General features: G+C 37.6%; 2 protein-coding genes across 2 annotated transcripts; one reads left to right on the top strand and one right to left on the bottom strand.

Moving 5' to 3' along the window:
* Positions 1-7,621: 7,621 nt before the first annotated feature.
* Positions 7,622-9,568, top strand: GCK72_023393 (uncharacterized protein; the record flags this gene model as incomplete). The annotated part of the gene is made up of 8 exons (XM_003106742.2): positions 7,622-7,709; positions 8,082-8,161; positions 8,207-8,465; positions 8,524-8,600; positions 8,660-8,902; positions 9,122-9,218; positions 9,270-9,418; positions 9,473-9,568. The coding sequence occupies 8 exons, from the start codon at positions 7,622-7,624 to the stop codon at positions 9,566-9,568; spliced, it is 1,089 nt and encodes a 362-aa protein (XP_003106790.1).
* Positions 9,569-10,094: 526 nt separating this feature from the next.
* Positions 10,095-13,783, bottom strand: GCK72_023392 (uncharacterized protein; the record flags this gene model as incomplete). Its single annotated transcript, XM_003106670.2, has 8 exons — positions 10,095-10,233; positions 10,376-10,487; positions 10,539-11,029; positions 11,080-11,268; positions 11,322-11,426; positions 11,510-11,737; positions 13,431-13,564; positions 13,613-13,783. The coding sequence occupies 8 exons, from the start codon at positions 13,781-13,783 to the stop codon at positions 10,095-10,097; spliced, it is 1,569 nt and encodes a 522-aa protein (XP_003106718.2).
* Positions 13,784-13,807: the final 24 nt, after the last annotated feature.

Genomic DNA, 13,807 nt, shown 5'->3' with positions numbered 1-13,807 from the left:
AGCATCATATTTTCAGTCACCTGATACTTTTACAAGTTGTTCGCTCTCATATTTGACCGAGCCTATTCGTTTCTTCTATCCCTCCAATATTGAGGTAACGCATCCACTGATCCTTCCGTTGTGTTTTGTGTTTTTCCTCTTTTATTGGTTCCTTTCACTTTTTCACAGCTCATCTTTTTGTTCCTCAAAATCTGATCTCGTTTCTTTTTCTCACGCTAAATTTCAAACATCTTCTAAGCGATCAACCAAACAAAAGACGGGTGAAAGACAAGTAAAATCACATTATTATGTACATCTAATGATTGAAAAACGACCAGTGCAAATAAGCCAAAACCGATGACATGAAAGAAAAAGAAGAAAAAGCTGTGAGATGTCGGTAAACACCTGGTACTTTTTGGCGGAACATAAGATAGACAAAAGCCGAGAAATACAATACACAAGGATTCACTAAATCAGTTTTCTCTCATCCAACTGTTCCTTCTTGTCAATATGTCTACTTTCACTCATCACTTGAGTCACTAGGCATTTTTCTCTGTCTCGTCGACCAAATAGTTCAAAAACTTAACTGAAAAACTCGTCAAGATAGAAATTCCCTTTCTTTTATTCTTCAAAAACGCAAGTTCCGTGTTTTTTGTCTTCTTAGTAGTCTTCTGTATTCACACTAGAAAACACAGTCTCGACATATGAAATAAAAGAAAAATGAATTATGGAATTATTGCAGCGAAAACTTGAAAGTACTTGAGTATATCAAAAGGTCAGCAACAACACAAAACCAAAGACCGTACATATCCATCCAATTCTTCTATACCCCGTCTAGTCATGGCAACTTGTTGGTCAAACATTGCTTCTTTTGTCGTTTTCGTTGATATACTGTTCTTTTTCTAGGTGAGGGAGAACGCGACACTATCCAATTTCTTTTGTGTGCTCCGGGGGAAAAGTGAACTTTGGTTGATCTTATGAATGATCTGAAATCTAGTAAAGATGTTGTATTCTTCTAGGAAAACTTTGCAGTACTAGTATCAGTTCCATGTCTTATACTCTTCGGACTCAACTATACGAAAACTGAAAACTTTTTTCATTTAGTCAGTCTAAAAGGAGTTGTTAAATTAGGTTGATTCTGTAGTCGTTAAATAAATTGGCTTCTTTTCCATCCTTCTGAGTTGATGACTTGTTTTTCCCCGTGAACACAATATTCTGAGTAGGAGCAGGCATTCCGGGAGAACTCCATTCCACATTTTTTCAAGAATAATCTTCTTTCAGCGGTTTTTCTTTTAGTTCCTACTCTTTCTTCCCGTTTTGTGTCTTTCACTTTACTTTTATGTGCCTTGCAACGAATCGAAAGTGCAAGACTTTTAGAAAACAAAAACTTCCAAAACGATTTTCATGTTCTTAGCAAAAATAGAAAATCATTACCTCTCCTTCATCACATTTTTCTTTTGCACACATACACATATATACACATGCACACAAAAGTGTATGACCTTTTTCGAAAAAAAAAGTTTCAATCTCGAGAAAACGCTTTGCTACGACGTATTTCTCCCATTTCTTCTTCTATTTTTCTCGCCTCCCCTCATCCTTTCAAAAACCATTTGAACAAGTGTTTCATGATTCCGAGGTACGACCGAACAAATAGGAAAAACGTTGAGGGGGGCAACTCATTGAATTGACTGACTGTGGAAAACGGAGGCATTTTTCATCTTCATCTTCTTCTTCTTCATTTTTTCATCATCTTCATGTTCAGCAACAAGAATAAATACCGTGGCTTTCCATACCTCATCGAAGTATGTGCCCTCCTTTTTTGCAACATGTCCCTGTTTTCAATTTGATGACGATGGCGTAGTCGTCGTTGAATTCAAAGCGATCCGAAATCCACAAAAGAGAGGACAAAGAACAGCACGTGATCTTAAGATTTTCAAAAAGCTTTCACCACTCAATTTTTAGTCGATCTTCCATCTTCGGCGCCTGTTTTCTATAAAGAAATTTCTCTTGGCTTGCGGTTGAAATTTTTATTTGTATAAAGAGCATCACTGAAACTCGAATTTTCAAAACAACATCTTTCAAATTTATCCTGTTCTCTGTTTTTGCATCAATTAGCTTTTCTAAAAATACAAAGTTCATATTCGGAAATCCAATACTGTTAGTTTTTTCTTTCTGCCAAAACATATTTTGGCAACAAGAGTAGTACAATTTTAGAGTATTGCTTTTTTCCAATTAAGTTATATAGTGACCAAACATTCACTCTTATCCAGATGTCCTTTCTCATTTTTTAAAGCCCCATCCAATCCTCAATAATTCTGTTTACTACATTTCTCATTGGAAACAAAACCCTTCTGCATAGAGTAAAAATGTTTCCGGTTGAACCCAAACAAGCAATCTCTGAATAAATCCTCGAGAAAAAAATCTTGTTGGTTTTTCTATGTGTAAAACATTCTAGTATGCAATGACGGACGTCCGCGGTTGTAAGCAGATCCGTCAAAGAAGAAAAAAGCACACGTTGACATTGAATTGAGGATTGAATCTAATTTTGAAACATACTCACATTTTTGGGAGTTGTTTTGTATTTGACCTTCTTATTTTTTGAATCGAATTTATTTTTCCTTTCACTATCCCGTATTAATCTTATTGTAGATTCTGAATTCTGTGTTTTCTGTTTTGAGTGATACCTCAGATTATATTTTTTCTATTATTCTAAATGAGGAACAAATAGAATATGTATCCAATCAACAAGAATACGATTTTTGTTTTTGTCAGATTTTTTCAACTTCCCTCCGGTTCAAAAGCTGGACGTTGTGGAGGGTGCTAGACTTCCCAAGGTGCAAAATTACTGAAAGAATAATTTGCATATGTTAGTAAACCCATCGCTTTCGTATAATTTCTCAGCATATTTGTCACGTCCGGAATGAGTTCGTCTCGCCTAACATGTAAACATGTCATTCTTCTCACATTCTGAAATTAAAATGAACCTGTACGCTTATTGAGACTCAACATCCCTATAAGAATGGAAGGCAGTTTAAGGAAAAAGCCAAACAACAATATTTTGGTACTGCTTGAGAGTCTTGGAGCGCGGTCAAGAAGCGGCGAGAAACGACATGGGATTTTTCCACACCAACAGCTAAAAACTCTCATGTTTCATTGTGTGTCATTTGTTACCCGTCGTTTTAATTCGAACCGCAACAATCACGTCACCCCCCTTTCTTCTCATCTTCTTGAGCATGTCTGATGTTACTTTTATCTGTTAGCTTTTCTCTTACCGATCATCCTAGATTGTCGGATTGTTAGTTCCATAAGAATACAGGAATCCCACATCCCACATTTTAAGCCTTGCTTATGAATCTGTTATTCAAGATTTTAATACGTGTTCTGTTTTTTTTTGAAAATTTATGAACGCGAGTGTTATCATTTTCTTACTGCCCATATCGGTGCTTCAATGTGAATCACTGTCTATAATTCTGAATTTGAGAAAACCTGCTCGCAAATTACAAAGCACGAGATTTAATTGTTGTTTCTGCGAGAGCATTTGTCAGTCTTTTGACATTTTTTCATTTCGCGCATTTTCTTGTCCTTGGGCACATTTCAATGATCTTTCTCTCTTCTCTCTCCCCGGAACTTTGCAATTTTCTGAATTCAACGGTGCTTACGTTTACCTTTTTTTCTTCTGGAGCGGACTCCTCGTTTCCTGTGACTTATGTTATGTTTGTTTCTTTTACTAGTATACATATACTTACACATGCATATTTGGCATTAAAGGATCAAAAACACCGTAAAATGATTAAAAAAATGGTAATCCAGCCATTATTTTCATGAAAAACCAATCATAGTTGTCATTTTACAACGGCTATAAAATAATCCTCAGGAAGTTCCAACCATAACGGAATTCCGGAGAATTTTGAATTCTCGAATAGAATTCCAAAGTTTTCACATCATATCTCAAAAATATGAATTTTGTTCTTCTCGGAACACACGATCTATTCAATGAGATCGAGACGGAAAACGCGGGAAAACCGAATGAAAAACAAGTTCACAGTTCCAGACACTTTACAATTCTCCCCATCTCTTCATTAGTCGTCCAACCAAGACGAAGCAGTCTGAAATTCTAGACCGTGGGTGAAATCTTTCTGAATTTCTCTCGACTTTCTCTTTTCCTATTCTACATTTTGTTTCTTCTTCCCCCTTAATTTTCTTCTGGAATTGGATTTTTTTGTATTGAATCCAAAAAGTAGTCGGTCGTAAAACTTGATTTGAGAGCCTTTGTTCAAGGTTTTCTCCTCCATTTTCATTTAATTTTTGCCAAAATTAGAAAATTGAAGTTTTACAGCCACCAAACGTGCACTTTCTAGTTTTTAGCCTCAAACATCCCAAATTAGAAAAAAAACGAAAAAAATTGGCTTTCCGCTTCAGAAATCATTGAAATCTCATTTTTTGTGCTGAGACCACAAAAAGAGAAAAACTTTCTCAAAGTATAGAAATAGAAAAGAACAGTTTTGAAAAAGTTCACGAAGCCGTGAAATTTGATCTTCCGTTTCTTCCCATACCCAGTCATTGCCCCAATGCTGTTGATATCTGAAACATTCTTCTTCTTACTTTAAAACTTACTTCTAACTGTGAGTCAACTGATGACACTGCAATTTCGCAGAACGTAATTAGTGACAGAAAGAGAAAAAAGACCACCAGCAAAAATAAACCAAAACAGATTGTTCGAACTAGCTAATCGTTTTAAAAGAGAAAAGAAAACCATTGGCTTCTTGAATAACACGATGACAAACTGAACACCGTTTAAGCTCTCACTCCCCTCCCATTTTTCCTTCTCTTCCAGTCCTGTTAAAATTGGGTTTCTCTTGTCTTGTTCTCTTGCTCCTTCGGTTTTTTTCTCAATACACCGCTGTGAGTCTTTTCATTTGAAACTTCGCAGCAACAACGTTTTGGGGGTCATAATTGGAGGTGTTGAACAATGTTTGTCGGGTGCCCCCAGCTGCTTGTTAAATAAGCACTCTGCACATGTCTCGAACCTTTTTCTTCTGTAATTATACCAGATGATCAAAGAATCGGTCTTTGAACTTTTCCGGGCTTTTGTGCTGTTTTATGTCCTCTTGACCAATCCCTGTCTCTGCTTATTCATTATATTGAGTTTGTGCTCTTTGTTTTTCAATTCTAACATCGTCTTCTTTTTGACAAATCCAGATGGTGGGACCAAAGCATCAGATGAATAATTCAGGGAAAACTTGTCAATGAATGTGTGTTTTTGATATCCACCGAAAAATATAAGGGAAATGAATGATAGAATGAGAGCGCATTTTTGATCATTGTGTCTTTTCAGAATTATTCATATTCTTTTTTGATTCACAATTCTGTCTTTCATCCGGAAGACGTCATACAGTATGGACTAACTGGAGTTTTTATTTGATAAACAAGGCTACCGTAACCCTAAAACTAGACTATGATGATGAGCAGGTCAAGCGCTACTTCATTAAATCTAGTCATCATAAAACATATTCCGTGAAAGTCACGTACTACTTTTTTCCTTATTTTTTTGCGTAGAGACAAGAACTTTCTATACAAAGGTTTTTGATCATACTAAGTGCCATTAGTTTTAAAATGCACTAAACCTTTTTCTGTAGAAAAAAAAAATTACTAGATCGATCCCTTCTCTCAGCTTGTGTTCCTCATTAGTTCATATGCCTCTTTCCTGTTTTCATTATTCTATTTTTCAAACGAACTTTTATTTACCAAATGAAAACGGGAAGCAGAATAAGCAAAACGAGAGAAAAAAACCGAGTTTGATTTTTTCTCTCAATAGGGGTCACTCAATCAAAAAGTATTCATTGACCGCAGGTCACTCACACATTGACTCTTTTGTGTTGTTTTCAGTGCGACTACGGTCCATTTGTGCGAACCCAAGTCAATTCTTTTCATTGATACATTCAGTTGCAACTGTCTATTTGCTCGGCCACTTTTGTGTCCCTTTTTCTTCTTTTCCTCTCCGAAGTCTGTCTCCCGAATAGCGAGCAGTACCTCAATTGCACACGTTTTCGCTTAAATTGGCAAATGTCCCATAAAGTTAACACACTTCCTTCTTCTTGTTTCTCCCCCACCCCTTCATCTCATCCAGTCTGTCATTTCAACAACTTTTCATAGACACCCCTGGATGAGACTAGATAGAAATAAACTACTGGGATGCTTGGCGCCCTTTCCTGCTTTCCACCCACAAAAACTATTAGTCCATTTAATTCTCCCCAGTTCCAACTGGGCCAGATGACGTAGTCGTCGCAACACGTGTGCAGTGCCAGTATACTCCGGATATTAACATTTTTAAACACTGGTTTCTGCTCATGGTGTACGTATTCTGCTGTGTCTAGGATAGTAGGAAGTACCCTCCAGTGGTCATCTTTCTTCTTGATTATTCATGTTGTTTGTAGTTTCAAGTGTCGTCTTCCCTTTTTCTTGGGAGTATCATAGATGCCAATTATTGGACTCACACTTTTCAATTGGTGCATTTTGAATTTCCTTTTGCAAGAAGTGTTTTCGAAATTCATATGGAAGACAGACATCTGAATAACATTTCTCGGTATTTCGGCCAGGAAGGCGAAAGAGTAGTTTTATAGTGATTCGGAAAACAAGGATACTAAATAATTTCCCAGTTATTTCAATTTGTTTGGAGTTATGATCAATTTTTTGAGATTTGGTAAGCCGAAAACATTTTATTGCTATCAACGACGTAACAACCTTATCGTATTGAATTTCCAGTAAGTATTCTATCCATCTGAGATACTCCACTTCCAGGCAATTTTTTTTGTTTTTGTCCTTTAAATTATGTTTCCTGACCAAATAATCCTGCAACACCTCCCATCAAGCTTTTTAAGATTAGCCCCGGATGATCTTTTAGAGATTATTCGAACACTTTTAGCGATATGAATCTCAGAACTTTTCGAAGATCTTTGAACAACTCCCAAAAGATGATCATCTTCTATTTTGTTTCCGTTCCGCCCACTTCATGTGCACATTGTCAACGACATCGTAACCTTAAAACTAAAGACATTCCACCTGCTATTCTATTCATAGAATGATGTGGTAGTGGAAGATAGGGGTTGTCTAGAAGAAGCCATAGAGGTTATTTTTCTTCCTGATCCACACGTTACATTTCTCACTTTTTTTTGAAACGAGTTCCGGATACTCAATTCGTTGATCTATGTTTCCACTTCCCCTAGTCTCTGTCAGAAAAACGCCCTGTTGATGTCTCGGCACGCGAAGAAAAATAAGAAGATGTGTGTTTCGTGAACTTTCGACCGCCAGCCAACACTTCAAGCTCTTCAACTTTTCGCGCGTCTTTGATCCTTCTTGCCTTGCAACTTTCTATTCTCCAGTTTTTCATTTCTTTCATTTCATTCAGAAAGCATCTTCAAATCTAGCACCGAAATTCTATATCACTTTCATTTCGCTTTCTTTCTTTTTTCTCTTGTTCTTCTATAGCTCCTTAGCTCCGCCTCTACGTCACAAAGGCAATAATGCCATTCCTATTTTACTTTTTCTCATTTCCATTTTGGGTTTCAGTTGTTTTCACTTTCACCTGCTCGTACTTTGTAGTGACATCTATGTCAAAGACTACAGGAATCTATTTTCAGAACGAATGGAAAGCGATTCACCTCTTAATCATCCCGTGGTACACTTTTTACTCTGTGTATCCTATCTTTTTGTATTTCTTGCTACTATCATCGGTAAGTGAACTCAGAATCATCTGGTGTCTACTGTCTGATCAGATGGTCTCAACAACTAACAGTTCTCCTTCCAAAAGTGACAAAACTAAATTTGACTTTCTCATTAAGACGCTTGAGTCTTATGTGATTAGGCAAACAAACTATAAGAGCAAACAGAAAAATCATTTCATTTCTGATTCCTTACTATATCAAAAACAACATATCAAAGTAGAAGAGACTACTGTAATGATAGCTTGCAATAAGACATGTGTACATAATTATCTATGTTGAAGTTCGAGTTTTGAAAAAAAAATTGAAATGTTTTGAATTTTCAAAATAGTCAATACATATTACAAAGAACAGAACAGAATCTCGCATGAATCGAATTTACAGGAAATCTGATAATTCTTCTCGTCTTCTTCTCGCAGAAGAAAGTTCGGAGTGTTCCTAACTTTTTCCTTGCCAATCTCACGGTATTTCAACCAAACGAATTTAAATAAAGCCATTGAAAACTTTAGGTTGCCGACCTCTTCGTTGGAATATTCTGTGTTCTCCAGAATGCAGTGAATTTCGTATTCCAAGGACATGGCCGTTGGCCGTTTGGCAAGGTTCTTTGCTATTCATACATCTACGTACTACACTTTATCCCGAATGTCTCCGCTGGAATCTTGGTGCTTGTATCCGTGGAAAGACTGATTGCTGTTCTTCGCCCACTCCGTGTCAGAAGAGCATTCTCCCAAAAAGTACTGATTACATCTTCAGCTGTGGTTTGGTTGGGTGAGTAACATTTGTCTCTTGTTTCAGAGAACATGTTTCTAATCACCATAAATTACAGCTAGCGCCGTCATGAACACTCCTTATGTAATTGCCAGTCAGTTCTTGGAAATTTCCGACGGAAATGAGACCTATACAGTAAGATGAAAACAATAACAACCGGAAGTGTCGTAACACAATTTTGTTCCTTGTTCCAGATTTGCACAAGACGTCACGTTGAAATTTACGGCTTCAATCTTCTAAAACTAGTTGCGACCATCAATTTCATTGTGTGGTATGCCGTTCCTCTTGTCATCCTTCTTTGCATATATGCCACCATTGGACTTGTTGTTAGCAAAGCAGCAACCATCACTAAACAATCAGCCAACAAGCTTCTCCCAAGATCTAGCTGGCGGTCAGAAGCTTCAACAGGAGGTGTTTCCGTTGAGAAACGAAGAAAGGTTTGTTGGAAGAAGAGAAGAGTTTTAGAACATATGTTCACAGTTTGTTTGTATTCAGTAGTGTATTCAACAAAACGACTGCTCACTTTCTTTTTTATTTAGTTTTGACACCCGCCACATGTTGGAAAGAGAGTTGGAAACCAGAACTCTGTAGAAAACCACGCAATTCATATATTCAATCTCTAGGGGTTATTGCTCAAAAATAATTCGGTATTTCAGGTTGGTCGTTTGGCAGTGGGCATTGTGGTAGCATTTGCGTTCTTCTCTCTTCCGCGATATGTATATTTTATGTGGACCGTGTGGAGAGATCCAATGGGTATGGAAGCCAACCGCATAATAGTTTATAACCTCATTCAATTTTTTTCAGCTCCAAGATGTCTTAACTGCTTACAAAGTGTTCTCCAGCCCATCAGTTTCTTACTTTTGTTCTTCAACGCCGCCGTCGATCCATTCCTTTACGCATTCCTTTCAACACGATTCCGACAGAGCATAAAAGAAACATTTCATGTTGGAAAGGTACATATTTCTAACCAGATAAGAAATTTTTACTCAACTTTATTTAGCTTTCAGGTGCGTGAAAGTAACATCGAACTATCATCACGGCTACGGCGAAAAGTTGTAAACTCAGAACTGGAAACGGGATACGAATATCATACCCATTCATAATTGTACATAATTTATACCCATTGTTTTCCATAACTATATCCAACCACACATTCTCACACATATTGCGTTCTGATTTTGTGATCTCATTTCTATTTCTTCAAAATTATTTGGCTTCTAAAATTCGTAATGTATAGTTTTTTTTTGAAAATGAATTTTACAACTGAAAACAATAGTTTTTATGAATAAAGAAAATGAGAGAATGCACAGCACATTTCGAAACGGAATTGTCTTTTTGGAGCAAACTTAACTGGAGCTCCAGTTAAGTGCACGAAATACAACAAAACGCTGTTTTTTTACGAAGAAAACTTCTTATTTCTAGACGTTTGTTGATATAGAACAACGGCAGTGTACAGATGATTTCCACAGTTGATAGCGGTTTTTTTAAACGGTGAATAAATTAAAACGAATAGATACAGAATAAGGGGAATAAATAAAATACTCATAGTTAGTATTAACCACATTATACAAAATAATGTGTAGGCACAGAATAATACTCCAGGAGACAGTTCGAGCATGAATAGTTTGTCTAACGTCTCATTATAATGGCTGTTGGAGTTGGAGCTTTAGTTTCCGGATTCTCGGCACGGAGTGGCACTTTGATTTTGGCCAGTTTGCAGTCCTCTCCAGAAACAGCGTAAGTCAAGGTGACTGGAATGCTCCAAGTCCTGAAAGCAAAAACATCTTTGAAAATAATTGAATTTTTATTTCAAAAAGGGTTTGCGTGAAAATTAATATTGTGGAAGTGAAAATCAAACCTCCCAATTTTAGTACACAGCTTATACTACCCAATTCTCATTGAAAACTCACTCATTCAATTTGCGGGTCAATGTCTCATCAATTTGTTTTGCAATCGGCAGGTTTGTTTCAGCATTGACAACTTCTACATTGGTCTCAAGATTGGCGTTGTCGCGGATGGTAACTGAAATAAAATGTTTAGAATGATTCAACTGAAAACTTGATCGCAACTAACTTTTAATTGGAGCATATTTCGTTTTGAAAGTGATCACAATCTCTTCCCGAGACAAGAAAATGTTCATTCTGATGGCAGAGACGACGTGTTCCTTGATACCTTGTTGCTCGTAGCACGATGAAAGCACCGACTCCCAGAGACTTATATGCATAGCTTCGTTACGGAGAATCGAGATGACTTTGTGGAAGTCCTGCATGTGTTCGAGAAAAATTTCAGTGATGACTGAATCTCCTTCGCCGTTGAACGATGTGACATCAACGTTGTAAAGATGCTGGGCCTTTCCATCAGTGAACTGAGTGATCATTTTCAGATTGTTATTGATTTTGATTTCTCCGGTCAAATAACGATAACAGTTGGTATAGTGTCTGATTGATACAGTTTTCTTACTGAATTGCCCAAGCTTCTTCCTGGTAGCCTCACTCATGACAACTCCTCTTGATAGTTTCATGCAGATGGCTACGTCAGCTTCAATACTTTCCACCCACTCGCCTCTGTAATATTCAACAATCAAAACACATGAAAATGTTAAATAATGACTTACGAATTGTAGTAATCTGGAAGTGTGCATGGAGAATCGTAGTTGATGAACGATACCTCAAAGTATGGAAGAGCGTCATAATCTTGTTCGGTCAAGTGGTAGACACGGTCTTTTGATCTCAATGAACGGTAGAATGGATCAGCAAGATAGTAGACACGGCCGTTGCGTAGATCTGATGGTCGCAAGTAGTAACTGAAATAATTTTAGATTAATCAAATCGTACTCCGTTTGAATGATAATCTCACCCGTAGTTGGATCTATGGACGGCGATGAAAGAAGCGTCTTGTGAAAAGTGGGAAAACAGCATCTCAAGCATTGACAGTGCTCCTTTGCAGTTGGCAAGATCTCGTCTAAAAAAAGATTATAGACATTCCGTTATTTCAGCAACAGCTGAGCATTGTTCACTTATCGATTTAAGGTTTCACAACCATACCTGCCAATCTGCCTGTCATATTTAGATAGCATTCCCGCGATTTTGTTCCGCAGTTCCGTCCACTGATCACTTTGCAGCATCTTAGTGGCTTCCGGTGAGTAGAATGATGGTTCCTCCCAGAAACTGAGCACAACTGTGGTCACTTGTCCTTCAGTGATAGTCAAATCCATGTTGAGCTCCTCTGGTTTGGTGATTGACCATCCGCGAGATGTTTGAGCGTGGGAACATCTGGAAAAATAAACGCTACAGTTTGTTCGTTAAAAGGAGTGAAAACTTTCTGTACTAGCATTGAACATGAGAGCGACAAGGCTTCATAATTTTAAAATAGGGAAAATATTGCCAATTGTTTAGCCACCAGCAAAGTGAACTACAGTGCGCGGCATAACTATAGCGCCCCCCTTGATTTTGGCGTTTCTGGAATTCCCGCAATCGGCATGAGAAAATGATTGATGCCATTCGATCCGGCGTATCAAAAAACCTATAATGAGAAGTTTTTTTGTGGCTGGGAGCGCTGGAAACCGAATAAAAAGATGGAATTTGATTATAATTAGTTGTCGCTATCTCAATTCTGTTATTTCCTATCAAAATTCATCCGAGAAACTGGCTTTCTCCGGCTGAAACTGCTCAATTTACAAAACTATCCTATTTAAGACATCTCCATGATTGTTATCGATTGGTAATTTTGTAAAACGTGGAATCTGATACTGAACACTTGTCAAAAATACACTTCTGGACTTTGTGCTACATATTAGTGATCAATCAACCTTTTTGAGGACCATTTTCCATCTACCCAGCTCGATCAGCGTGACTCCTTGAGATCGGTTTTAGGGATCAGATGTGAACTTTGCTTCACAGAATCGAGAAAATCAGTTCTTCAAACTTTTTAATGATCTAGATACACTGGGAAGAACATTGTCAACTTGTTTTTTATCAAAAAACATTCAAGCAGTATCCAGTTGTGACGGTGTAGCTCACACAGTAATAATGAACATGTTTGATTCTGGTCTACACGAAGGCGTTTCGAGAGTAATCAAGAAACATCTTTTCCAGTGACGGGAAACATTCGATTTTGTTTGATAACCTCATTTTTAATATTTTCACATCATCCAGAAGTTGTTCGAAGCGCATATCTTTTGTGGAGACACGGTTTGTTATGAGCAACTATATGATAGTGTGAGGACATTGCTCCAGGTTTGTTGAGATGCTGTAACTTCGGAGCTGACTGTAGGTAGCATAACGTTTTGTCACGGTAGTCTTAAAAATATCTCTCACAAGTGATCCAGACTCCTTTCTGTTCCATAAAGTCATGATCTGTTCCGCTATGAACCTATGTTCACATCTGATCCCTAAAACCGATCTCAAGGAGTCACGCTGATCGAGCCGGGTAGATGGAAAATGGCCCTCAAAAAGGTTGATTGATCACTAATATGTAGCACAAAGTCCAGAAGTGTATTTTTGATAAGTGTTCAGTATCAGATTCCACGTTTTACAAAATTGCCAATCGATAACAATCCTGGAGATGTCTTAAATAGGATAGTTTTGTAAATTGAGCAGTTTCAGCCGGAGAAAGCCAGTTTCTCGGATGAATTTTGATAGGAAATAACAGAATTGAGATAGCGACAACTAATTATAATCAAATTCCATCTTTTTATTCGGTTTCCAGCGCTCCCAGCTACAAAATCAAAAAACGCGCTATACTTTTGACGCGGCTGATTTTCAGAAAACCTGTGACTGAGCTGGGGACATGATTTGAAATTTTCGAAAAAACTTCTCCTTATAGGTTTTTTGATACGCCTGATCGAATGGCATCAATCATTTTCTCATGCCGATTGCGGGAATTCCAGAAACGCTTAAATCGAGGGGGGCGCTATACTTATGACGCGCACTGTATGGTCGTCAGTAGCATTTTCAAAAATCTCACCCCAAGCTCTCAGCCATGATTTTGACTTTCTCCTGCATTGTGAACGTTGTTTCGATTGGCATTCTCGATTTCATAAAAGCGATTCCTTTGAGTACGTCCTTTCTACCATCAGCATCTATTGTATTCCGTTTTTCCTGAAATACATTCGATATTACGTCTCATTTCTTTAAAAGTCGTCTTACCTGCAAATTGCGTCGTACTGCCTGACCAAACGATGTCCACTCCATCTTAGATGCCGACTGTCTGACTTGCTCCATTCGCATTTGTTCATCGATATGCTCCAAATTGAGTTCCTTGTTTTTTCTTTGTTCCAACAAGTAGATGCGTGTCTCAGAAGCAGAGTTTTGTGCCATCTGAAACAAATATCAATATACAAT

Source organism: Caenorhabditis remanei, chromosome X, assembly GCF_010183535.1.
Source record: "Caenorhabditis remanei strain PX506 chromosome X, whole genome shotgun sequence".
NCBI lineage: Eukaryota > Metazoa > Nematoda > Chromadorea > Rhabditida > Rhabditidae > Caenorhabditis > Caenorhabditis remanei.
This window is presented reverse-complemented; position numbering and strand designations above follow the sequence as displayed.